General features: G+C 43.2%; 1 protein-coding gene across 9 annotated transcripts in view; it reads left to right on the top strand.

The window, feature by feature from the left end:
- The window catches only part of nrxn3b (neurexin 3b), a 200,449-nt gene that overhangs the window by 121,597 nt on the left and 51,109 nt on the right, over nt 1–27,743 (top strand). For all 9 annotated transcript variants that reach the window (XM_070987081.1, XM_070987080.1, XM_070987079.1 and 6 more), the window contains one exon: nt 10,175–10,356. In XM_070987081.1, the coding sequence (XP_070843182.1) occupies nt 10,175–10,356 (182 nt within the window). The remainder of the gene's footprint in view (nt 1–10,174; nt 10,357–27,743) is intronic.

Below are 27,743 nucleotides of genomic sequence, written 5' to 3'. Positions count from 1 at the left end.
TTTCAGCAGGCTGTCATCAAATCCAGACAAAAGGAAGTCAAGGAGTAAACAAAAAAGGTCATCAGGCATGTTTATTCACAGTTTGATTTTGATCTCAAAAACAGAGATCTGTATTGTCAACTTGATTGCGTTGTTTGTTTTCCCCTGCGAGGAAGAGCCATTACTGTGTATAGCATTTTAGGTTCAAGTACTTTTCTGTTTGATGTTGTCGATATCAAAGGGAAGATTAGCCCTGCTTCGTGCAAGATGCTGATTCCTTTTAGCATCCATCCGTCCAGCTCTCTAATCCATATTCTTCAAAGGCAGGTGGGCATCTGAGACAGAGATTCTCAACTTGTTATATGAATAGAATCTACCTGTAATTGAAATACACAGTCGGCATGTCAGAAGAATGGATGATTTAACAGGGCTGGCATGGAATAGTAAGGCTCTCTCTGCCTCTCCTTCAGCGTTTTGTTTTGCAGCTCTCAGCTTCCATTTAAACCTGCAATTACAGTGACGGAAAACTATATGCAGACGTGTTGCCTTTATTATAAATTGCCACATTTTCAAACTTTCTGTTGACGCCAGCTGAGGAGGAGAGAGGCAGAGACATTATGTGGCTTTCTCTATCATCAGTGCTTGAAATTAAAAGCAGCTACCTACTGTCAAGCACATAGTGGGGCCTGTTTGTTGGTGTGGCAAAGGTGGCAGCCAGTTTGACAGATACTCAATCCATCTTGACTTATTACATGCTGGACACAACTAGTCTGAGGCAAACAAACCAAACTAGAAAAATCCATTTGCTGCTGTGGTTTGTTGACATTTTGTGAAAAATAACTCTGCAACACTATTCGCCTCACTGGAAGAGCACACTCTTTGTTCAGCCGACGGGTTTCAACACAGGACTTTCTATAGAAGTGCCCATTCACAGAACAGGAAAAAAAAACACAGTGTATACCTGTACACTATAAAATGGCTTAATCCTGAATTATCCAATGAGAACTAAACACAAAAACGGCCAGCCTTTAAAGAATAGCACAGTCACTCAGAACTACATAAGCAGTATGAACTACCACAGTCACAAAATGCAGTCATTGAAATAATGATAGTACTTAAGATCCACAGAAATATTAAAGGTGAAATGTGCCGTGTCTTTTGAATAAAGTTATACCTCCATTTGCTAATTAAATGAATAATGTGACATGTTGAGCACATTTTCCATGTGTGGCACATTGTTACGTTTCTTTGTGCGTCAGCTAGTGGTCAAAGACTCTATAGAGTACCTTCCACATCTGCTAATAAACTGACTTTATCAGAACCTAAAAAGAGTTCATAGAATGTTTGAAAATGTGTGACACTGGATGTGATGTGCGTCATGATCCTGTCTCTTGGCTAACTTTCAAATTCACTGACGACTGGATGAGAAAATATTGTGGTGTTCTTTGTGACTTTGAAGCAATTTCGGCATTTGTTGACATCACTAGTTGTAAAGGACAATGCGCAGCCAATATTGTAACACATTGTTTGTGCAATCTAAACTTTTCTCACTCAGCGGACCAAAAAGGCAAGTTTGTAAAAAAAATAAAAATAAAAAAAGTTCAGAATGAATAAATGTGACCAACTGGGGTTTGAGTCATAAGATCAGTGGCTGAGGTTGCTGTGTTGCATTTGTGTATGAGGGCCTTTCAGTTATTGCTGAGAGAAAGGGGAGAGAGAGACAGAGACAGACTGGGAGAGAGAGAGTGAGTTCTGGGCTCTCCGTGAAGCCTTGGCAAAGGCAGACAGGCTGCACTATCCTCTGGGGAAGATTCAATTATAAATGATGCTTCCACTCGGAGCCATCTTGGAATCCCTTATTCTTTAGGAGATCTTCTTCACCTAATCCCCAGCAGGGTTTGGTGTGGCCTGCCTCTGAAGTGATATGCCTCACACACATTGTGTGTCATGCATTATGAATGATGCGAAGGAGACACTCATGTCCTAATTTCGCTGAGAGCAGTGTGAACATCAACACTAGAGCTGACAGAATGCTAATTTTTGCCATAGAAAGGAGCAGGATTGAGTCAGGTTTTACAGAGCTTTAGTGTCCCAACTATTTATTTGCAATCTCCGTGTGTTTATGCCATCTCAAGCTGAATTTTCTCCACCTTTGCTGCCCATCTTTGTCTGTCTGTCTCTTCTGCTTTTACCCAGCATCATTCTGTGTCTCTGCTACCTCGCACCTTCCTTCCTTTCATCTCTCTGCAACGCGTCCGTCTCCTTTCAAAAAATTCTACTGGTGGCGGCGAGCAGCATTAAAGTCAGCAGACAGGTCTTCTTTGTAGCCTAGAGTGCTGCATGGATCTCAGCTGCAAACCCTCCCTCCTCCCCCAGCCTCTGAAATCCTCTTCAGACCCCCTTCCCTCTTCCTCATCCCCTTCCTTTTCCAACTAGAGAGAATAGGAGCTGACATCTCCAGAGAGCCGAGAAAAAAATCATTTAAAGCCCTTCCTCTCTGTCCGCTTGCCGCTACAACAGAGAAGAGTGTCAGTAATGCAGCAGGAGGGGAGACAGAGGGAGGGGTTAGACTTGCTATCCGAGTTTTGCTGTAATGAGGGGAGAGTTGTTATGGCTCACCTTATGCTGTTCAAGTCTGCGTGTGTCTGTGTGGGTATTTTCACTTCTGTGTACTCACATTTGCGCCTTTGCAGTGTTACATGAAGCTGAAGTGAGGATACATGACTGCTTCATTAATGGGTGTCTGTGAGTCGAACTTCCTGTCCTTCTGTAGCGATCTGGGGATGGTTTGACATGCTTATGAGTAAGGACTCAGTGCCTCTGGGGGTGTGGGTGAACATTTCATGCTCACAACTCTGCCACTTGACTCTCTCTCCATCTGTGTGTCTCTATTCTCCATGTCTGTCCTTCTTCCTCCCGCAAAAAGTGACTCCTCCACCGCTCTCCACATCTCCCCACCTCTGCCTCAGCAACATGATACAGATGGTAAATCAAGCTGTTCATCATGGAAATATATCAAGTATGTCCCCCGCCAATGAAGGGTGACAACAAAGATGAGAAATTTTTGATTGAGCCATCTCACCGTGTGTTACGTCGTCGGAAGTTAGTGGAAGTGTTATTGAGCACAATCCAATTACATACAGGCCACATTAATTTCAAGTTAAAGGGAAGAATTAGCTGTTGTGGAAGACATACAGTAATCCTTTAACAGCTGGCTCGTTAATTATGCTAGCAGCATTTTCTGTTATTTTATGGAGCATTGGTGTTTAGGTATAATCCATAGAAACCTGCATGGGTCAAATCTGGCCTCCCAGTGAGCACTGGGTGACCTCACATAATTCCCAGTCTGCCCACTGTCAACCTGAGCTGAGGTGCAGTTAATCAGAATAAATTAAAACAGGGTGTACAATACATACGATACAGCACGGCTGCAAGGCCAGTTTTGTAAATGTGAACGACAGATGAAATATTAAAACCTTTCATTTTAATGGAAGAATACTGTATGTATATACCATATTCATTCAAATGGGGAGTTATTCTGTCAGTCGTGTTTAACTTGCAGAGAGCTGAGTTTCTCAAGCAGAAATGTTGAAAGATTCTGCTTTCTAAAAACAAAATTTGTTGCAAGGAGACACAATGGTCTGACATCGGCGAATAAGTCGAATAAGAACATTTTTCTGTTAAAATCCTCTATCCTCACTGACATCAATGTGGTTTGTAACAATTCAGCAGCAGCACAAACTACAGCCTCCGTAAAGTTGAATCAACACTTCTTTAAAGCAACAAAAGTGGAATATAACCGTCACGAAGATAGGATTTATTACACAGCTGCTGTATTAAACTGCATTCGTTTAAGATATGTGTGGCTCATTAGCAGCTGAGTGTTCAGTAGGTTATTCCGTTACAGCTGAAACAGTCGATTAATCAGTGGGTTGATCGACAGAATTAACTGGCAGTTAATGAAGTTGTTTCATTTTTCAAGCAAAAAAGCAAAACATCCACTGGTGCCAACTTCTCAAATTTGATGACTTGTTAACCGACAATGAAATGAATTATTGTTTGCAGCCCCGCGCATCAGCACAGTATGTTCTTGAGCTCCCTGTCGACACTGATTGCTTCCTGTCACCTGCGCTCCCTCTGCACTGCCACCAACAACCGACTCCAACAAAAACTGTCAGCACTAAATCTCACTGCAGCAGAGAGGCCTTAGCTTCTCTTGGCATTGTTGGGCAACCGTAGCACAAATACAACCACTGGAGTATTTGACTGCTCAATCCCAGCGAGTGGAGCTGCTGCCCAACAGCTCTGACTTTATCATCCTGGCTACTGGTGCTGCTTTGCTTCCAGCAGAAGCTGCCTGAGTCTCTTCCTCGCTTTGTTGCATTTGCTCGTGGGCTCCGGCTCATAAAGTTAGAATATGACTCTGACAAAATGTTATACAACGTAGAGTAATCCATACAATCCTCTGTATGTGCTGTGTCAACTGGGAAATAACTTTCTAAGCTGTGCTGTGTTATCTGCTTGTCAGAGTTTCTTTTATGTTTACACATAAAAGTTTCTTTGCAGCTGTCATACCTGACACAAAAAATAACATACATATGAAATTGGCTGAAAATGTTATTATTTAAAATGGCAATTTTTGGGCAAATCTTGCACAGAAATCATAAACAAATGTGGCTGAATCCCACATGTAATTTACTGTGCATATATCATAATACAGGTCTGACTGCCTGCAGAATTCTTCCACTTCTCACTCTGTACGCTCTGTCCATTCCGTCTTTGTTTTCCACCGTTTTCCTGCCACTTCTATTACCCCTGGTTTTTGGCGCGTGAATCCATATAGTGTGATAACGCTACAACCTATTATAACGGGGAAACAGACAGTGTAAATCATTCAAGGCTGGCTGTTTTCTTTACATAGCCATTCTTCACAAAACACTGCCCTTCATCAATCATGTTCTGCATTCTGTTCAGTGTTGCTGGTGAGACACGGGACACATGGCCACCATGGGCGGTGACAGTGCAGAGACATGCATACGCGCACGTGTACACTCCACAGATATACATTAGTCCAATAGCTCACGTGCACACACGCATGCATCAATAGTATTTTAGCCATTTGCTCTAAACTTGCCTCTGGCAGCTGATTGAGGATAGAGTGAGAGAGAGGGAGTGTTCAATCATCGGTCTTGTCCCTTACTCTATCCCAGCGGGGAGAGGCAACAGTTGGAAATATGAATTATGAAATGATAAGAGGTTGTAAAATGGAGATAAATCCTGGTGATTACCCAGCTCAGTATCTCACAATTCGATTCCTCTGCCAATGATTCCTTATTGTAGTTGTGTGAAGGACAGCAAGCCTAATAATTCCCCATGTATGAAGCACACGGCAGGGGAAGGCATTGTGATGATAGAGTTCTTTTGAACGTGATTGAGGAGGCAATTACATTTTGCATCTCACTTTCAGGATTTTTTTTTTTCACGGCTCTTCTTTCTTTTCCTCATTCTCCGATGGCAGAAAATTCGACCACATCAAACCGTGTTTGTCTTCTTTTTCCATCCCCTGGGGCGCCAGCGCTGCAGAAAGCCCAAGAGATAACAAGGGGAAGGACATAAAAGCACATAAACAACACACACCAAGGAGAAAGGAGAGGAAGTGTGTGTGCTTGTGGGTGTGTGTGCACAAATTTAGACTCATGCATGATGTCTATGCAGGTGACTGAGTATTTGTGTGTGTGTGTGTGCGTGCGCATGCATATGTACACAAACAGTTTAGAGCATTTACCCACCGCAGTTCTGTGCCTCGTGGGTAGCTGGCAGCGGCACCTTTTCCTGTGCCGCTGCCCATACATGCACACAGACACAAACACCACCCCATCCAACTTAAAAAAAATAAAACTCTTGACCACCACCTCCCTGCAGCCTGTGCAGTTGGACAGACAGTACTAGTCTTTTACTGTAGGTCCTCTACCAGCTGCCTCCAAAGAGAGGGTTTTATCCCAGCATGATGTGAGGTCTGAATGCAACCAATTACCAGCTTATAACAGACGTGTGCTGTGGCAGCTGCTCTGCTCTTTTTGCTCTTTTATGCATAGCATTGTTGCTTTGTTAGAATTTAAATGTGCATGTGGATGATAGAGAGGGAGGAGAGCGTGCAAATATGCCCTGTAAATAATGTATGTAAAATGTTTTTGTGTATGTTTTTTAATCACTCTAGACTGAGTAGGAGCAGTGGTTTGATAGGCGATCTGGGTTGCTTCACTGAGATTTTCCCCGCTGGCCAGGTGTATGGAAGCTGGTGACCTTCGGTCATTTCTGACTCTGCATGAAAATACTGTATCCTCCTCATTTTCTTTTTTTTCCTTTTCTCTACTTGGTTAATGTCATGTGTGGAGCCTGAAGGACAGGACATAGCTCTGTTCTGCAGACAGGTGTCCTGACCTTCTGTCTGCACTCCCACGCCTCAGGGGACCCCTGCGAAATAGAGGCCAAGGCTTTGACCTAGTCTCTCATCTACAGTTTGTCTCTAAACGGAGACACACTACAGATGCAATGAATCACAGGAACACGGGAGAGTAATGCATCAGTGCAGTGCCTTTACTTCAAAACTAACACCGTGCGCATGTGGAGGTATTTCATTTTATTTTCTACATTGTTAACTATCAAAGAATTATCAAATAAAATCAGCGTTGGGTCATTATTTCTTTCAGAGGGTTGCCTATCTCACATCCCCTCACTCACAAATCAATGGAGCACCCATATGCTACTATTAGATTTCAAATGGCCTCTCTCCAATACCCACTGGGCATGGCAAGATTGCATTATTCAAAGATGTAGATGAAAGTCCCCTCTGATCCACCAAAATAACATCTTGTGCAATAATCTGTTTGTAGATTTGATTCCTTTGATGATATTTTCCCTGCAGTTGGCTTTTCACCAGGGCGTCATGGCTGTGAAAGGCATGTGCTGTATGTTGGATGCTTCATCTTTGCTCTTTTCTAGCATAACATTTCAAACTTGTTAGCAGCGATGGCACTAAGCTGTTTCTGAAAGAGTGCGAGCAACAACTGCAATAAACAGATGAAATGTTGGTAGTAATTACAAAAGAAAGTGGCACAAGAATGATTAGACAACCTCCAAATTTGAAGAGAGCCATTTTCCAAAAAGCACATAACAAATTGGACCTCCTTTACCTCATTGCTTTAATGCGTTTGACTGGATCAACATCCTAGAGGTTGCATCAAAGTCTTTTGTTGACGGGGAAAAAGGTGCTCAAGCCCATCACTTTGTCAGAGATCCTTTTTCTTTAATGGTTGTCTTGTTAATGAAAGTCATTTTCCAATGAATGACGTCTTCTTTTGTGGCACTTTTAATTACATGCACATTTTAAAAGGTTTTTGCCAAAGCACTAATGTCAGATCTTCTAGCTAATGTAGCAAACACACTGCTGCAGAACAGTTAAAGCAATGGCCACGTGTTGATTTATTTTATTTAAATGAAGAAAAGCTCTGGCCTTTTCCTTCGTTTTTGCATTGTGCTTTAAGTGTAGCTCATTTTTAATACTGGGTAAAAAAAAAAAAAACCTTGAAAGGACTATTGTTTATTAACGGTTTTTGGGCCAGGTAATGCCCAAGGAGGTGTTAGTTGAAGTAATTGAGAGTATGCATGCTAAAATATGCTAGAAAAGTTAAGATATGCCATTGCTTACCCTCACTTTCATCTAATTAGTCTCCTTGCAAAATCGCTGAAATTCAGTAATATTGGTGCCCCTTAAATCCACAGTTAAGTGGAAAGGCCCTTTTGCTCTGTAGTGAAATTACTCCGATGAAACTCTTGACCTTGGGAGTTTTGCCTGGCTGCCACAATTCTGCATTTCCTCACAGTGGCTAACCGCCCGTACAGTACTTTTTCATCTTGGAATCTTCAGATGAGTATCAGAAATGATTCCTGACTTGATGGTTTTGCACACAATGAATGCATGAACTGATAAGCAGCGGACTTCCACTCTCTGCGTGGAGATCCAGCCGGTGCAGTCTGGCCCCAGCAGGTTGTTAGGGAAATGTGCTACATTTCGGCGATCTCGGGTTCTTTCTCCTCTCTGTACTTGTGCAGATAATCACCCACTTGTGTGATTGTATGTGAGAATGCATCGTGTTTCGAGTGTTTGTGTGCATGCGCACGTGTTTGCACACTTTTTATACTTGAGCATCACGATGTGCATTTGTGCCTCCGTCAGGCTGCCTGTGTGTGTGTGTGTCTGCATTAGTCGGTGTGCGTGTGGCTGCCTGTGTGTGTTTCATGCCGAACATTGTCTTCTTGAAACACTAAGCAAATCTCCTCAATGTGATAATTGGCTCCCCGGGGTGCTTGTATCTTTGCTGCTCATCATCGTCATCCCCTCCAGAAAAAAAGAGTGTGTGTTAGATGAGATAGGCGAAGTTTGCTCGTTTGCCGGGGAAAACTGATCCCAAGTCTGCCAGAACTCTTTTGGCACGAAGAAACTTTGAGGCAACGAGACAGCAGGGCCAGATCCGGTGCAACCTGGCTGCAGGCTGCTATCTGCTGTCTTCATGGCATCAGGGCCTCGTTTTCAGCCAGACCCGATGCCATAGAGGAAATGTAGCTATTTGAGGCAGGTGATACATGATGCAAACGTCAGCCTCGGCTGTTGCAACGTCATTTTGAGCCACACGGAAATTTTATTGTTTCTCTTCAGGAAAAAAAAAAAAGAAATCTCAAAGGGAGGCATCTGTGTTAAACCAGCCATGTACAGTTATTAGTTACAAGAGGAGAAGCAGTTGTTTGAGTCTTAGGATGCTTCACTTGTTTCGATATTTTTCATGTCACATCGACGACCTTAGTTGGTGGTTTGCATTGCTGGCACATGAGGTGTGAATTGCAGACCTGTTTGTGCGCCTGAAGGCAAATAGAGACACTCATCTGGTCGATAGTCTCTCCCTCTCCCTGCTCCCTCTCATCCATATGTTCTTGCAGTCCCCGGGGTATTGTGTACCACAGAGCAGATTGTTGGCCGCTTCATAGGGGAAACAGTGAGACAGCTGGGCACCCATCACAAGGCCAAACAGATGTTCAGGTGACTTGGAGAGGAAGTGAATGGAAAAGTTGGGGGGGGTGAGAAAAGGATGCAGAGGGAGGATGGATGCAGAAAAAAAAAATACACTGATGCAAGAACTCAGAGACTTCATTACCAGTGCCCCGTCAGCCTCTGAGGTGGGCCAAATGCTTTCCATCATCCTCAGGCCACAGGAGTCTGTTTCGTCTCCCATATTGATTCACACACAAGTCTATCTGCTGTAGGTCTATAATGCCTTTGATGTCTTGATTATCTTAGCCTAAATGTGGACAAGATGGCTAAGCGGCTCAGGGATTCAGTGCTTTAATTCTGACGCACCTTAGGGAATATTCAGAAGTTGGAATTGAATGCAACCCTGCAACCAAACAAGGAAACTTTTCTCCTTTTTTCCCGCTCCATGTGACGAGAAAAAGCGAAGGAAATCCACAAACAACTTTCAGAGATTTTGGGGCTCAGGGCCAAGCTTGATCCAATCAGAGCCTCAAATCTGACACAAATCTGCATAGTGGCTGATGTAATAACAAAAAATTTCATTCTGGTGAGCCTCTCTCCCACTCATACTGAGGCCCTTTTCTCTGCACTGCATTTGTCAAATTAAACCGGACGAAGGTTCTTCGATTTTTCCCCTACTTCTCTCCTTTCTTGTGCCAGCCTTTGTTCTTTGGTTGCAGGTCTCATATATAATACATGAGGATTGGGAGACTTATCCGGTTCTGGTCATATGGCTGTTATTCCCTGGAAAGGTGCTATATTTAAGAGCTGCATAGGTCATAGATGGCACCAGGGGAGCTGCTGACTTGTACCCAAAAGGTGGTGTTGACTGAATACCATTAAAAACCTAAAATAGAACTCAACACAATTACATTGTAGCAGTGGCAGGGCATCTGTAAAGGTATAACAGTAGATTTAGCTCCTAATGGAGGAAGATCCGGTTTTGGCAGAAAAGTGTCTTGTTGGTGACGACACTTTGCTCCCGAGTGTCTAGTTACAGTATGTTTGTGCATCACAGAATTGGATTTCACCCAGTCTCTTTTTATCTGCCTCTGTTTCTCCTCGAACAAATCTAATTGCTTCTGTTTTTTACTCCTTGTGTCTCCACAGCTGGCACCACATATATCTTTGGTAAAGGAGGGGGTCTGATCACATACACGTGGCCCAATAACGAGAGGCCAAGCACACGGACAGACCGGCTGGCAGTGGGCTTTAGCACTACCATCAAAGATGGCATCCTCGTCCGCATCGACAGCGCCCCGCGTCTGGGCGACTACATCATGCTCCACATCGTAAGTACTCATGTTGCTTATTCAGAATCCAGTATTTTTTAACAGCTTGATACCACATTCGCTCCACTGAAGTCATTTATTTAATGAGATTGAGGCTAAACATCTGGTTCAAGCTAATTATGAACTGCTTCTTCACCATTTTAGCACCTATAAATTACAATAAATTTATCTGTACTTCTTTTTTTGCCATATCACCCTTCTTTCGAGCATTACAACCACATTTATAGCTTGACAAGATGATGACCACAAACAACCCTTTGAGTCATTCCTCAAGGTTTGCTTATTGCAGTCTTCAGGCCAAATTCAGCCCATCGTCCTCAAACTGAATTATACAAACGGTGCAAATCCATAAAAGAAAAAAAGAGATAACTTACTCCCCTACTCCGAGTCTCTGCTCACCATCCTCTTCTAGAATAACCCTACTTCTCCACCGTTCGAACTGACTCCCAGCATGAATAATGAATGCAGCTCTCCATACATATGCAGTGTGTTCCCACATGTTGGAGTTACATGGTAGAAATCGGGGAGGGGGGGGCTGCAAGTTGGAAGTCTTGGCCGGTCAACTGTGCATCCCTGCAGCATCTTAATAATCTCACTTCGTGACCTTGTGTTTGACTCGTTTACATAAGCATTAAGCATTTACATAATCATCAACAGCGGCTAGATGAATGCACAGTGTGAAGCCAGCGCGATGGAGATATGTAGAGGCGGTGGTGGTGGTGGTTGGGAAGGGGGGGGTTGCTGCTGACGCCATGCGAAAAAAGATGCGATGATGAGGAGGAGCTACAGTTGCTAAAGCAGATTGAAAGTCTTTTCCTTCTTAAAGAGCTCCCCTCATCTCCTGAGTGCTGGCCATGTGGTGCAGAAAAGCAGCCATCTGCTCTGCAAAGATGAGGGCCAACAACAAGCAGTTTGGAGCAGCCTTTACGCAGATAAAGTGAATGTGTGCGAGCGTTTGCATGTGTGTGCATAGGTGAAAGCGGAAGCGGATTGGCACGGATCGAGAGGAAGTGGTAAAGATGTGCAGTAGCTTGTGAGGGCGATGTGGGGAAACGCCTCCCTGCGCCCCTAACCGACTCAGTAATTGCAGGAACCCCTAAAGGAAGGAGAGGGGATGCATTTTAAATTCTGCTTTTTACGTTTCACAGCATAGCTAGCCAAGCAGGGTATGTCTTATAATTTGGCTGTGAGTCGTTGGGTGGCAAATGTCTTCATTCCTTCAGTCTCATGGCGCTAATGAATTTATTAATAGAAAAAAGCAACTGGAGATTTCGCCAATTCATTTAGAGAAGCAGCATGTTCTGAAGACTTTTTTCTGCTGTGTGGGTAACACTGCACTGCTAATATTTCAAATGATTTATTGACAGCCAAGGATGCACAAACAATGTGGGTTTCATTTAATATTAACAGCGATTGTGCCCTTAAACTAGAAAATACTTGGCAAAAAGCACGGCACTCCAAGGCTCCCTTTTTCCCACAATTACACTGCTATTGAACAGAAACCAAATGAAGAAAGCTTGAGTTTTTGCCGCAGGTGAACAGTGAATAATTAATTAAACCTTGAGTGAATATATAGCTGAGACATGGTGGATATGGTTACAACTTCAGGAAAATAAACCACTGCTCGTGTTGTTGTTGTCTGGATAACACAGTATCATTTTGCTCCACATTAGTCCTTGTTGGTCTCTGTAGTTACGGGAATATTGGATCTCTTGGAGGGTTACCACAATATGGGCATGTCTAATTTGCAGCTAAAACAACTTTGCTGTCTCTGCAAGTTTTATGTGTGCTCGAAATGCTTTTAAATTATCAGGTATTCCAGACTTCACTGAAATGTCAGTGGATACCAGCTCCTGATGGCAGGCATCAGGTCTTCGCTGTCAGCGTTTTGCTTTTAGTAATGAATCTTGAAGAAAAGGTTAAAGGTGTTATGCCCGTCCATTCCGGATATATGTCTAACCAAAGGTCCTATCGGGCCCAGGGCCATTACCTTAGCCTTTGCAATTATTAGGTCACCATTTGAGAATCAGCACACTAAAGTCAAGATGCATTAAGCACGCCACATCAGCTTTGATAGCTGAATATATGACAGAGAGTCAACAAAAAGGACAATGACCTCCATAGCATGCAGAGACTCGTAAGTTCTGTTTAATAAAACTTCACACAGGGAACATGAACGTCTTTGACTGGCCTTGACTTCAACTTAAGTATCTCATGCTCGCAGTTTACTGTGACCGAAAAAACAAAGGCATTCTCTTAAACATGCAGAGCCCAGAGCGCCGAGGAAAAGCAGACATTTTGAGGCAACACCTAATCACCGACTCGCTTAGCCTCCCTCTCTCTTCTGCTTTCTCCATTATCTCCTCCTCTCCCTCCTCTCTGTGATTAGCTTACGGCTTGTTTGGCAATCATGAATTAAAATGCTGATTGTAGTGTTTACATTCTAACTGCTAAGAACAACTGCATGCTTGGTTTGAAATCTGAGGGGCAATTTAGGGTAATTTGCAGAGGTGAGCGTGGCGTTTCGCCGTTGCTGGTGTTTTTGTGAGCGACTTTATTTGGTTTCTGGGTCGCCATGCGGGGTGTGAAACACTCGAGGACCCTTGTCGGGTCACATCCTGTGTTTCATGTTGCGTAAGATCATCTGAATCCTGTCCTTGTGTAACGGACGACTTTTTAGTGTTAGATGAGTCAAAAGGGGGCTTGTGACAATATCGCAGTGGTTAGTAGTAATGTGACGGTGTGTGTATGTGGGATATGTACATGTGAAAGTGTGTGTGTGTGTGTGTGTGTGTGTGTGTGTGTGTGTGTGTGTGTGTGTGTGTGTGTGTGTGTGTGTGTGTGTGTGTGTGTGTATAAGCTTAAATCCATGACAGAAAGACTCTAAGCCGTGGGCTAGATGTGCCGGTCATGACTCACACAGTCTCTCACCAGGGACTGCACATGACTGCAGGTGAAGATTACCCAACACACTCACACACTCTCACACACACACACACACACACACACACACACACACACACACATACAGAAATCCTTCAGAATCTCATTTCCCCTACATCATTTAGGCAGAAAAACTCCCTTTTTTATGCCTCCACGCCTGTGACAGCCGTGGCCAGAGGCATTATGTTTTCCGGTTGTCCCTCCATCCGTATGGATGCATGTTAGTCTCCTTCATGGTATCTCAGGAACACCTTGAGGGAATTTCTTCAAATTTAACACCAACATTTACTTGGATTCAAGGATGAAGTGATTTAATTTTTGTGGTCAGAGGTCAAGTGTCAGGGTCGCTGTGACCTCAACTTCTGACTGCATGGTGGAGGCATACAGCTGTGAAGCAGTAATTCTAGTTTGCCATTACAAGAAACAGAGAGACAATTAGCGAGGCAAGCTTAAAGAAGCTGCACTGCTTTAAAGACAGTTTAGTTAAAATGATAAATGTGCTGATGATAGTCCATTTTATTGAAGGCTGAAGTTTCCAAGCTACAATAGAATAGAATACTTCATTGTATATCAAATTATTGTCTTGTTTTAAAAGGAAAGTCAGCACCTCCTGCTTCTCTCAAGACACAACCTTGTGACCAGGTTATAATCAATTTCACAAGTGGCTGGGAAGATCTGAAGGTTAATAAAAGATATTACGCCTGCAGCTCATCTGTACATCAGCCAACATGCATCCCGTACTTGAAAGCTGTCGTCTAAGGAGTGAGACTCAGAACGGTCGTGGAAGTGAGAGACGGGAAAGACAGAGACGTGCCTCAGCCACCAGAAAGACCCAATCTTTTCTCTTTCATGTTGTTTGAACACCATAGCAGAGTTTTGCGAGCAGAGGGAGTTGAAGCCCAGTCCAGCATGGCTCCAGCGAGCCCAGATGAGCTCGCTTCTGTGGAGACGTCGTAGGTGACAAGTTGGAGTCAGGAGAAACCTAAACTGAGAAGTTCAATCATCAAGTTTCATGTCTGGCAGCTCTTTTGGTTTCCAATTAAAGGAGCAAATCACAGCAAGACACTTGACAAGATAAAGACTCTGCGTCTCTGTAGCAGGTAACTTAAAAATATGCCGCACTCATGCGGAGTCATTACGATGACACCTCCACTTGCCACTTTATGGATAAATGTGACATTTAAGCTCTTAAAAACTGAGCTGCTTTTATTTGAACTATAAACCTTTCTTGTTGTAATGTCTGGTTGTTTGCTTTTACCATTCCAGGCTTAACAGGGATTATTTAACTTGAATTTAAAGTTATGTTAGAGAGGCGTTAAAAAGCTTTCAGCATCACCCAGAAATCACGTTAATATTTGAATTCTTATGGTATGTGCCTGTGTTCAGCACCCAAGTAAAAGCCACTTGTTTGGTTATAATAGCAACGCTTTTCCATCTGATCTCCATCCCTGGAGATATTTTAAGTCTTCGCCCTCTCTTAAAAACATACATTGACAGGCGTTGTCTAATGGAGCGATGGCATGCGGAATTCCATTACCCTCTTGAGTTTCCCCCTCATGCTAATTCGTGGTTGCTGGGTAATTGAAAACCCTAGTGCAGACACTCAGACACAAGTTGTGGAATGAGATGAATGGCTGTGGACGGTAAATGCTGTATTGCACGGACCATGCTGCATCCATTTTCACCCTCACACCGGTTACATGCACACATTCACTATTACATGTATATTTCAATGAATTAATGCAGGAGTGCAGATGCATAATTCATTCAGCTCTTCATTCATTCCCGTCTTTCCCCATCCATCCATCAGCTTCTTCTCTGTCTGTATGTGTTTATGTCTAACATTGTCTGTCTCCCCGTCTCCCTCCCTCCCTCCCTCTCTCCCCCTCTCCCTTTGACAGACCTAATATAAGATGTTTGATGTGTACCTGTGTGCATCAGCGCGTATATGGCCAGCAATGTATTGCTTCTATCAAGTTACCCCACCTCGGCGGGGAGAGATAGATATTATCGTGGTTGTGGCGCATGGCCTCTGATAACATTACAGCTTCTTATTTGTATTTCCTTACCTCCCACATTTGATTCCCCCCACAGAAATAAAGAGCGTGGAAAACATACCTTGCAGCTATTTTTGCAGTTGCTTGCAGCATATGCAGTCAGCATTATCGTAACTTTGTTGATAAATAAGTGTTTCTCTGAAGCTGAACAGAATTTGTCTCCACTGCTTTATTTCTCAGACTTTCCATGTAATATGACAGATACCTTCCAACTGTTATTTAAACTAATGAGCAGCTAAATGTTATAATCAGAGTACAATTGGCACTAGCAGAGGTTGCTTCTTATGAGGTCAATATGTATGGTAGTACCAGATTATTGGCACTGTATCTTGCTTTGGGCTCACACTGTTGACATAATGACTCTTTACAGCGAGCTGAGCTTAACTGACATGCTAGCTACCAGATGGTGCACCAGTGTGTGAGGTTAACCTTTACATGCTACAGTAGGTACTCGCATGAGAAGCTGTGAAGGACAATATAATCATAAAGGATCATCCGTGTTTGGCTTTATTTGAGAGTCTAAGGTTGTGTTTGGAATGTTTGTGGTTTAAGCTTGATTTGAGCTTGACAATCGAGATGTTTTTCATAGACGTCACAGACCTGGTGTGTGATTTAATGCAACTTTAATGCAAATTTGGAACCATTTAAAACTAGAATCTATTGCTCTAAATCAGTGGTTCCAAATATTTGTATGGCATGGCTGGATCAACCTGTTTGGGCGCCTCAGGGCAAAGAGTTTGCTGCTCGACATCTCACTCCCAACAACCAAACCAGTTTCTGTTATATACAGTTAACAGACACTATACAGTACGAGAATCAAGCAATCCTCCTGTTAGGGATGCACCACTCCAGCTTTTACTCTCTCGATGCTCATGGTTGCACTGTCATGGCTTATTGAGACTCTTGGATGGATCACTGTCATCATTCATGTTATTAGTAACACCTGTGTTTTTCCTACAATAACCAGTCAAAATGTCTGCTATAAAAAATTGGAATTAATTTTATGGAAGCTAAAATGAGGCTTGAGATAGTTGGGGCACTAAAACCTGAGTTGGTGGCCCGAAGTAAGTAAATTAATGGAGCTAATTATGGAAACACTGAATTTCATAATGACACCGACAAAGAAGCTTGATCAGTCACATCTGGCCTCCACCCGATCCACTTCATTAGATGACTATTATATGATACTTGTCCTCAGGTTTTGTCTGTGTCACCATGTTTGTGAGCTGATGTTTTAATAACACTGTGTGATTGAGGATTGCATCATGTGAACATGCAATTGATTAAACTAACAGCCTTAAAACAAGATTCTGAAACACTGTCCCATTGAAAGATACAGCCAGATTAGCTAATAATGCAGGACCCCCCTCAGCTGATATTGTATAGTGTTCTAGGATTTTTTTATTTTATTTATTTTTTTTGGTGGGGGGTACATATTTTCTTGCTTTTTTTGAAACATACAGAATATCCTTATCACAATTAAAAAAGATACGAATGAAGGAAAAAAGGGAGAAAAACACACACCAACATATGACCAAAGGAGAAGATGATTTTATTTTATGTAATTTTTTTTTTTTGAAAAGATCACTTCAGTCACCCAGTAACCACCAGGAAATCCCCAGAAAAAGAATATTGAATATTACAGAAAAAAGTGAGTGTCTCTGGTAAAGTATTGTTTGTGAGTTGACACAGAATAATCAGGGGCGGAGGTTGAGAGTGTGGCGCTTGTCATTAATAATTGATAACTTCAACAGGCACCTTCGCTTTAGCTGAAAACACAGCAAACACATGCCCAGACACACTTAAATGCACATTACACCGAAAGCCTTTTTGCATCTCGTATTTTCTCAAGCAGCGCATGCATGGATACACAAAAACATATGTAACACAAGCCCTCAGAGTCTTTGTTTCTTCCTCTTTGGTGTCCGTATGCCCCCACCCACACGCTCACTCTCACTTATTCTCTCACTCTCCGCTAAGGCCATGTACATATACGTACAAACACACACACACACACACACACACACGTGCTTTCACAAGCTCCTTCAACAAATGCTTACACCACGGTACACTGGCGCTGACACTCCAAACATGAGACGAGGGCTCTTCTGGGATGTAGCCTGTCAGTCATCCATGTCATCCAGAGGCACTTTAGGGGGAAGAGTTTATGTGCAGCAGATCCTCTGACACACATAAAACTCACACACATGCATAACCCCCCCCACACACACACACACCTTCCATGAGAGCGAGAGCAAGTAATAACCGCTCAAGCTGGACAAACAGAGCAACATTATTACAATGTACTGGTGTGGTCCGTGGCCTCAGCTCTGGCCTCAGCGATGTATATTTCATGGATTAAGATGAAAAATTCAATAAGAAACAACAAACAGTGTGCCTCCCTCTCCTGACTTCGCTCTCTGACAACCACCCCTCTGGGGGATGCTCGTGTTTTCACAGCTTCATGGTAGGACATGAATCCCATTCTCACAGTGATGAAGAGACAGAAGGAGGAGATGAAAGAGACACAGAGTAGAGCATCGTGTACATCCAAAAGTAGAACAAATACAAGAGGCTAAATGAAAAAGAGAGGGGGGAAAAGAATGGGAAGAGGCGGGAGGGAAGGAGTTGGGGAGAGGGATAGAGAGATGTGGGTTTTTTATAATTCAGAGCAGGATCAGAGACAAACTTGGCTCAGATAGGTCTCAGCATATTGGCTGTGAATTCCAAATTATGTGTTGCCTTTCTGTCTCACTCTGACGCCGCCCCTCCCTCCGCTGCTCTCCCCACATCACTTGCTACCAGCTTTCTCCCTCTTATCTCTCACTCCTTCTTATCTCGCTCTCTCTTTCTTTCTTTTTCTGCTACAGTGCCACAGCACCATTGTTTTCAGACTAAAGGCTAGATCGGGCGCTGGTAGCCGGCCGGTCAGTCTGTTTGAATTCAGCTGCAGTCTCCTCTAAAGTTCCTGGTAGAGGGAAAGGTTATGCTCACAGAGGTGTGGACAGAATATGGCCATCAAACTATTTAACTACTATGCACTTTGACACTTTGGAGGCAAATAAAGAGCAGACGTGAACAAGAGTGTAACTAAAAAATGTTGGAAAAATGACTTTAGAAGAGAGCATCAGTGGATAATGTGGATATGAGAGAAACAGATGCTGGAAAATGTTCATGGCAGCTGTATTTTTCATATGCTAACTAATTAATCATTGTTTAAGGAAATCATGTGGCATATTTGAAAAATATTCTTATTCACTTTCCTGCTGAGAGTTACATGAGAACATAGAGCTTAGCCTCATGTCTGTACAGTAAATATATGGCTGCAGTCGGTTAACTTTGCTTACACTGGAAACAGGTGGAAGGAGCCAGCCTGCCTCTGTCCAAAGGTAACAAAACCCACATATACTAGCACCTCTAAAGCTCACTGAGTTAGAACAGCTGATAGACAGGAAGTGACATCAGGACCTTGGCTTTCTGCCCTTCTTCTCACCACTTTCTAGAACCTGCAGCCCCTGCTCCAAGCTAACACATCCTACATCAGTCTCCTCCCTGACTGCATGCACTTGGCATAACCCTTCCCATCCAACACCTCGTAGGAAAGCAAACAAGTAGAGCCTTTGAAAACCATCTCAGTGGGATTTTCCTGGATCAGTATGTTCAGTCATTGGGAGAGGCAGCGCTGCCCGACACTGGCCCTAAATGCACATAACTCAGTCTTTAAGTAGCTGCACTTTTTGTAGATGGAGACAGATGTTTTCTGAGATCAAAGCGCCTCACTTCAGTCAGCAGCGTTCTATAATTTCCTCTATTTACCCAGCCCCAAGACGCGATGCTATGTGAGCTTGAGTGATGAGCGGGACAGCTTGTGACGAGCACCTAATGAGAGATCAGAGGGATTTGCAATCGATTGAGGTGTATCTCACACATGAGGCTAGGTGCCATCTCAGCTCCAAAGACACTCCTAAATCCTCCCGCAAGGCTCGACGTTACCGCTACAGCTCCTCTGCCGTCTCTCACCTGAACCGCCACAGGACAAAGAGGCAGATAGGAAGACAGAGATGGAGTGAGAGGGAGGGCCAACTAAAGCCAAATTAATAAAAAAAAAAAATTGAAAAAAAAAGATTCACATTTTAGCAAATTGACTCCTTTTTGGATTATCGACAAGAAGGGGAGGATGATGAATTGTGGGCCTGCTCAAGTGATAAACGTCAACATTAGAAAATAAATCTAGCGAAAAGAAGCCAAAAAAAAAAAAAAATCTTCTGCCTTCAATATCAGCAGCGGTGTGGCAGATCGGCTCCCTCACAAACACACACGGTCATACACATATGTACACACTGCAAATGTATTCATGGAGGATTAAGCAAGAAGTTGTTTTTCCCCCCCTCTCGCTGATAAAGAAATAGGGGGGGGATCAAATTTGAGTGCAGAGCTCCTTCACAGATGGAGTGAGAATGTGAAAGTGAGTACCTGTGCATTTTACCGAGTGCGAGTTTATATTTATTTAATCCTCCTATTATTGACTCTCACCATGACAAAGCTCTATTGACAAGGAGACAAAAAGGACTATATCACTTTTTTATGAAGCTGGGATCATCAGAAAACCAATCTATAGGGATAAAAGATATTTCCTACTGGATGGCTCTTACATAGAATTATTATAAGCACTGGCTCACTGAAGGTTATAGAGTGTATCTCAGAGTTTTATTGATCCTCAAACGTTCTGGGCAGGCAGCGGGGCAAATGGCCAAGGACATGACAGCCAAGTCTTCCATCTCCCCATCTCTTGTTCTTCCCCTCTATTGCCCTCGACCATTTCCTCTGTCTCTCTATTGTGGAAAAGAAAAAAAAAAAGGCATATTTTCTATTTTTAGTGTGAGCTCCAGTTCTGCAAAGCACTCCTTCTGTGCTCCAGCACATACACACACATAGGCACGCACCGACACAGCACATTTCCTGTCAGGTCAAATCTGGCTCCGAAGAGGCCACGGTCCCCGATACAATCCAGTCTGATTGGGCGCCCAAGTCGACCAATAAGGTTCTGACCTTTTTATCCCGATGACAGACTCTGTGTCACTCTGAGATGTGCATGCATGTGTGTGAAGCTGGCTCACAGTTTTGGCAAGGGCTCATGGGTAGGAATCAGGGGTTAATTCAAAGGAAAATGGAGGGAAGAGTCTACTCCCATATTTTAAACATGTCTCATCAATACGTGATCCTCACTGCATTCTGGTCATTATTTTCTGTTGGAGTGTTCACCTGAAATTTTCTGCTGTTTAACTCTGCAGTGCCTGCACTGGAACCATCTCAAAGGAATCTCTTTGGTTTGCTTTATTTCACAGGCTACTAATTAGAAAGAAAAGTGAAATTTAACTGCAAATTCTTTAAAAGACTCTTTCAAAGTACTGTGTATTTTTATCGTAATTAACAGGAAGATGGACAGTTTTCAGCTATAACCTTCAGTTATAGTCGTGTGATTTGGTAGTTTAAGCTTGTGAACCAAAGTCAGGCCACAGCAGGTCAGCGGATCTTGCAAATCTGTAAAAGTGTGTCCATCTGCACAGTTTTAACATTCAGGCAAGCATAAAATTCAACAAATGGTGGGGATAATGTTTTGCACATGAAATCTTACCTGACTTTAGGTGGATCTCTGTCAGTTTCAAGATTTGAAATTATGCTGTTGCAAAGCAGTCCAAATCAACAGTCAGCATTATATGTATATGTATATGTTTATATATAGGAAATGATGGATGGAGTGGTTTGGGAGCTTGAGTATGTATGGGACATACTGTCACCATATCTCAGCCTCTGCTGCATCGATTTTAACCACTCCTATTTTAATCTGTCTCTTGTGAGTCTCCCAACTTTATGGAAGTGCAATAATAAATCACCGGAGTGCCCCTTTAGGAAATTACACAACCCGTAAAATGGAGTATTACTAAAAAAAATATATATCAGCACAGAACAAAGGTCAGATTTTCCTGTTAGGTTAGGGTGATGTATGATTTTTGATGTAGCGTATGCAGAAAAGGGGAACAGCAGGGCCTCATCGAGTAAATATAGTCAGTGGAAGTTGTGTAAAATCTGTCCTTGCCCCCTCTGACCTGCCCTCTGGAAGATCTGAGCCTATGGCCATGACGGTATGAGTCAGCACAAAGGTGACAGATGTTAAGACGATGGACATGGGTGAGAGCACAGCTCTCTTGACCCACCCAGCCTGCCCTCCCTTCCCCCTATGAATTTCACAAGACCCCTTTGATTAAGTTGGTTTGAAGGTTGAAGGCACATGGTTAATTCATTGTTCCCACATTATTGTTAATTTATTCACATCTTCCTTGAACATGCCATGCCGGCCAAAGACGAGAAAGAGAGACGTAACTTCCTCCTCTCATGATTAACCAGCTCATTCACTGCACAGACGCACTTGAAAATGCAGAATTCATCATATCTTTCCTCTGCCTGACAAGACTCACATATTCTTTGATAAATGACCACTCTTGACATGCACATGACGCAATTGCACACATTTTAAAAAATGTGGCTGCTTTTGCAGTGTACCCAGCGTTGAATTGCCCTAACCTGTGCATGTGTTGGCCATTTTCCAGCAAGCTTCTGCCTGGACAGCAATTAATGTCATTTGGAGCGAAGCAGGACCTCATGACTCATTACATATGCCTTTTGCTCGGAAAAGCCTCTAAGGGGCCCTCTCCTCTTGTGTGCCAGTGCTGCCACTTGGGGGATGGCACAAGTTGGATAACGCTCTAATTATAAAATTCACTATGAAAAATGTCTTCTGCAGTGCTGGCAGGGATGAGATTAAACCTCGTTTTGGCTTCCGTTTATTTGAGCTTCTTGTACACAGACTGTATGGATTCTGTGGGGTTTTTCCATTCGTGTAATTATTGTCTAAGTGCCTACAATGTAAGTTTTTCACCAAGTTTTAAATTTCCTGAATGGCCATTCATTAGTCAGGCTGATGCAGAGGAATCCTTTTGACAGCGATCTGGTTGAATTTTCTAAATGTTGTGCAGAAATCTGCACCAAAACCTACCAGAGGACGGAAGAATGACTGATTTTCAAAGTGACAGCTGTGCATTTTTGATATTTTACAAGGCATTATCTGATATTATGTCACTAGCTTAGCTGTCAACGACAGCGGAAAGGAGAGATTGAAATACATCATGCATCTGTGTCAACAGTCCTGCTGAATGGACAAGGAGGCCCATCTGTGCCTCGCATGGCTGATCCTGGTGGACCTCCCCTCTCGACTACTGTAACCTGTTCACAGGCCTGGCTCAGCGGAGCGCACGCTGGCAAATATAGAGGGAGGGAAGGGAGAGATAGAGAGACGGAGGACAGAGACAGTGACGGCAAGAGAGAGGGGGAATGTTGACAGGGAGAGAGAGCAACAGACAAGGGCTGGAGATATGGAGAGAGAGTCAGTGCAGTGTATCTAATCTCCCCTCAGGGCCGGTGGTGTAAGGACGCCTTCTATGACAGATAAACTCACCTGACAGCAAGCCCGAAATGACAGACACCCACCAGTGGGGGAAGTAACTAAGTACATGTACATAAGGCGCTGTATTGAGGGTATACTTCTGCTGCGCTACAGTTCAAAGGCAAATACTGTTCCATTTCACTGCACTGCATTAATCTGACACTGTTAGTTACAAGTCACTTTTAAAATTCAAATTATCAACACTAAATGATCGACTGATAAATTAATAGATTAAGCTACCCAACAGTATTTAAAGTCGTTACAATTAGCTCCACCATTTGCAGCTGCAACATTAATGTGATGCTTACACATAAATGCATCCACAGTTAGAATCCAGTGGTATGATGTGAAAGATGCCACTCTACATAATGAGTACTTTTGCCACTTTATTTATTTATTTTTTGTTATGGGGGGTTTCGAGCTTTTAGTACAGAGCATTCTACAATGCAGCATTGCTACTTTTACTTCAATAAAACATCTGAATACTTCTTTGGCCAGTCACTTGTGCAGCATCTGGCAGAGGGAAGGAGGCAGCACAGACGTTCTATAAAGCTCTGGTGAAAGAAGAATAAGAAGAAGAAGAAGAAGAAGAAGAAGAAGAAGAAGAAGAAGAAGAAGAAGAAGAAGAAGAAGAAGAAGAAGAAGATGGGGCCGGCTGGGCAGTTTTGGTGGTGGGGCAGGTTGAGCTAGGTGGGGAAAAGAAAAGAGTGTGTAGAGTAATGTTTGCTGTACTGTGGTGAAAACAGATGGAGAGGGGAGCAGCAGGAGGTGTTGTTTTCATTCTCATCTCCCCTCCTTTCACTCGGTTGAAGATTGTTTAGGTCTTAAGGGAGAGCCAGACCAGTCAGCTGAACTATTCGTCACCCGTTTGTTTTTTGGCTTTTGATTGAGATTATACACACCAGAGTCCATGCATGAACAATCTTTCTATCTCCCCTAATTCCTTTGGAGTACAGCTTGCTCGCTCGACATTAGCGAAGGGAAAATTGCCTTTGAAAAGCTCTGCAGTTATATGTGTTTTTGTCAGGCTGCACCGCTCTTTGTCTCATTTTTCGGCGGCTTAGTCTTCAAAAATAAAGCAATCATTGGCCCAACTGTGAAGGCACGCTTAAAGGAAGGCCTCAAGGAAACGTGACTTTGTATTTAAATGGAAATCTATTCCAGATCAGGGTAGCCTGTTCCTCTGACTTCATCTTCTGCCACACACATCGAAATTGACATCTCAGCTTGCGTGTGCTCATCCCCACCTTTTCCAGAGACAGCCTTCAGTAGGAAGCCAGTGCTTCTGGAGGCTTTTGAGCAGTCAAGGTGGCAGATGCTGATTACGTGGGCTCGCGTTCGTGCGTGTCTCTGTGTCTGTGCGACGCAGCACTGAGTCTCCTGCAGTCTTGTTCCGGAGCCGCGACACGGGCCGACCTGGGACAGACCTTGAGAGTCACTGTGACATTTAAAAACAACCTCCCACTGTCTCACAAGATAGACAATATATTTGTCACTTTCTCAAGCTCTCTATTCCCTGCCCTCTGCAAAACTGGATGTTGTTATCTCTGAACAGAAAAGATAAAGATATATACGTGCCAAGATATCTAACTATATATCTCTGACACATTCACACTGTTACAGTGCGGGGAGTTGCATGCATGTGCACGCTGAATTTGGCATCGCATCACTCACGTTTGCCGCTGCATTTTCCAGCAACCACCGCACACTCGCCATCCGTGCAATTAAAACCACTTAAAGCCAGATAAAAGCACCATGATAAAGGCATCAGCTCCTTTGATCGTGCACTCTGACATGCTTACAACAGGCAACGCGCATCAGCATGCATGCAAGGCTCCCAACATGCAAGAAGGCATCAGCATAGTCAATCATTTGAAGCCCCTGATTAACATTAATGGCGTTTCTCAGAATTACATTGGCATCTCCTTGCATTCCAATCGCCTAGATTTCATGCCTGCTCTCTGCAGGCAGCCTTGTTAATTGTGAGAGAGGAGAGCAGCAATGAGCGTTATCTGCTGAGCCTTTGATATGCAGTTATCTTTTAGCAGTTTCATATTATGGAAAAGAAAATTGCCTTTAAAAATGACTGGCGCTTTATTACTTTTGGGCCAATTAATTTAATGAAAAATAATGCCTTTTCGAAATAGCGAGGAAAAAAATAATTATGGAATAATTGACAAGGAAGGACGAGCATACGGGGAGGATGTAAGTAGACGGGAATGCAAATTTACTATTATTTTGTGGTTCATAAAAAATAGTTTGTCATCTGTTCCAGACAGGCCTCATGGTTAAAACATATCCAGAAGTATAGGGGAGACTCAATTTGACGACAGCATGCCCTGAAAGTGTCCAAAGCATTCAAGAAGTAGGGCACTCGCCTCAACGTTCCTTGAAGTGGGAGAGACAGACCGACCTAGATTTCCTCCTGTTTATTCAGCCATTTTAGGTGCCGGCTATTCGTGTCTCCATTTCAGTGCTCCCCTTTCCCTGTCTTCATGTTTTCCACTCTCGAACACGACTTCTTTTGTTTGTTCGCTCTCGCTGTCTTTCTTTCTCCCCTGTGCCCTTTGTCCATATTACCTCAGAAACATACATGAAAGCAGCTCTAAACGGCAGTGACACGTTCAGACAGCTGCTGAGATACCACAAGCTGTTTAGCAGCGTGGGGTCTGATAGCTTGACTTATCTCAAAAAAACCCTGGTGTAGCCCACTCCCAAATTTTCTTCCTGAAAACAATCATCTTATCTCATTTGTGCAACCCTGTATTCATGCCCTGCTGATAACTTCAATGCAGTATTGCTCCGTAATGTGGGGTATAGCCTAACAATCAGTCAAACAGTTGCTTCAAAAGCGTCTTTAATCAGTCATCAGAGCTCATCATCTTTTTATGCATTCCGAGGAGTTTGGTGCGGTTCTGGTTGATTTAGCACAGCTCTAATGCACCGAACGTGGTTATGAATTGGAAATGAATAAATGCAAAGTGAGACTTGGACTGTTGACCAGTATCAAGCTGACATGACAGCCACGCACACAGAGATGGCATATGTTGCCCAGTGTGGCGTCTGAGCCATCGCCACAGGAGAGTTTTGCCTCCGCTGCTGCATTATGCCATTCAGGTAATCTTCCATATGTAGATCCATAGCTCATAGAAGGCAAATGTCTGCCCGAGGTTACAGCACAGTAAAGAAAAAGTACTGGTGCTGCAAAAAAATGTACCTGATAGATTATTACATCGTGTGGCATTGTCAGATTACTTATAGTAATGCATCAGTGCATAAGTAGCATTTTACTGTTGTGCCTGGTTGGGGTGGAGCTTAGTCCAGGGTTCCTTACTGAAGGAAATCTTGGGGGGGGGGTCATGATATGATTAATGGGGCAGAAAGAAAGAAAATGTTCTGCTACATGACTTTGCATTCATTTTTTGGACTTTTCTCTCATCTTTTTTGTGAAATATTAGACCATTTGACCTGTTTGCACCCTGAGCTGATATTTTTTTTTAGAAAGGGTCAAGAGCCCAAAAGGTTAACTGGTTTTATCGTTAATAATGCACTATATTTTTAAGTGTATTATATGTTTTTATGCAAAGAAGTATAAAATACCCTGAAATGGAAATGCTCAAAGAAAGTACAAATACCTCGAGCATGTGCTTAGGACAGTACTTGAGTAATTATGCTGGCAGTGACATAAACATCCGATAATGTTGCTCAGGCAGGTTTTGTTTTTCACAAATATCATGAGCCCCACTAACACATCTCCATTCTAACTGTGTTTAGAGCAACTTTATCTTCTTACCAAATCATAATCTTCCCAAGTTGGAAGCAATTACACTGCAAATGGTGTGAATTTAAACAGCACAAAAGCAGGGTCTTCAGTGCTTGGTGGGAGGGAGGGACCCACAAATTGATATTATCAGAGAGGGTCTTGGTGGATTTTAAACTAAATGAATCTCAAATCAAAATAAAATGAATCTCCTCTTCAGTAGACTATTAAAGACAGAGAGGAATGGAAAGAAGAAAAAGAGTGGTTGGAACTGGGGTGCCTAATACACTCGATTCTCAGTTAATCATTTTTCTGCAGCTCTCTCTCTCTCTCTCTCTCCACCTCACCTCATAGCCTCTCCTGTATAACTCTTCTCTCTCTCTCTTTTTCATTTCTTTCCCTCTACCTTCATCTCTGATACCTCGGCAGACAAGGTGGAGGGTAGAGTCTTGATCCCAGGAAGGTTACCCTTGGCAACAGACCACCTACCCCTGTGCTGCCAGCGTGTTTCAGGACGATCCAACTAGCTCTGGCACCGTTGTTGGCACTTACCCCCACCCCCACCCCCTCCCCTCTTGGCGGAGAACAGAGGAGGCCCTTTTTTCTGCCTCATCATCTCCTGTGATTGGGGAACAAGCACCCCTCCCCTCTTTTACTTCACTACGCCCTCCGCAATCTAGACCTGACATAGCCAGCGAGGGATCAGAACACTGTCTACTGTAGATGCCAGCCATTAGCATTAGCATTTTAACACCTGTTCCCGGGCACGTGGGTGATAGCGCTTCTAATTTTAATGCAGCGTGCAGAGACAACATTGAACAAACAAGGGCTGTGACAAAAAATGTGTGTGTGTGTGTTCACGCGCGCACATTTGTGTGTTTAAATTCATCAGCCCGTCTGTTTGTGCCTGGAAGTGCATGCCCAGAATAGTATGTGTATATAAACAGATGGATGAGAAGCTGGGGCTCTCTCTTTCTCCATCTCTGCGTCTGTCTCTTTTTTTTCTCTCTCTCAATGAACTGTGGTCCAAGCTTTGCTCGACGCTCAAAGACGTGTTCGTGGCTTCAACACACAAGGCTGGAGAGCAGCTCTGCCCATCCCGTTTTATTAGAAAGACTGTCTGTGG

This window comes from Chaetodon trifascialis, chromosome 19 (assembly GCF_039877785.1).
Source record: "Chaetodon trifascialis isolate fChaTrf1 chromosome 19, fChaTrf1.hap1, whole genome shotgun sequence".
NCBI classification, from domain to species: Eukaryota; Metazoa; Chordata; class Actinopteri; order Chaetodontiformes; family Chaetodontidae; genus Chaetodon; species Chaetodon trifascialis.
Note: the sequence above shows the minus strand (reverse complement) of the source record. Positions and strands in the feature narration are given on the sequence as shown.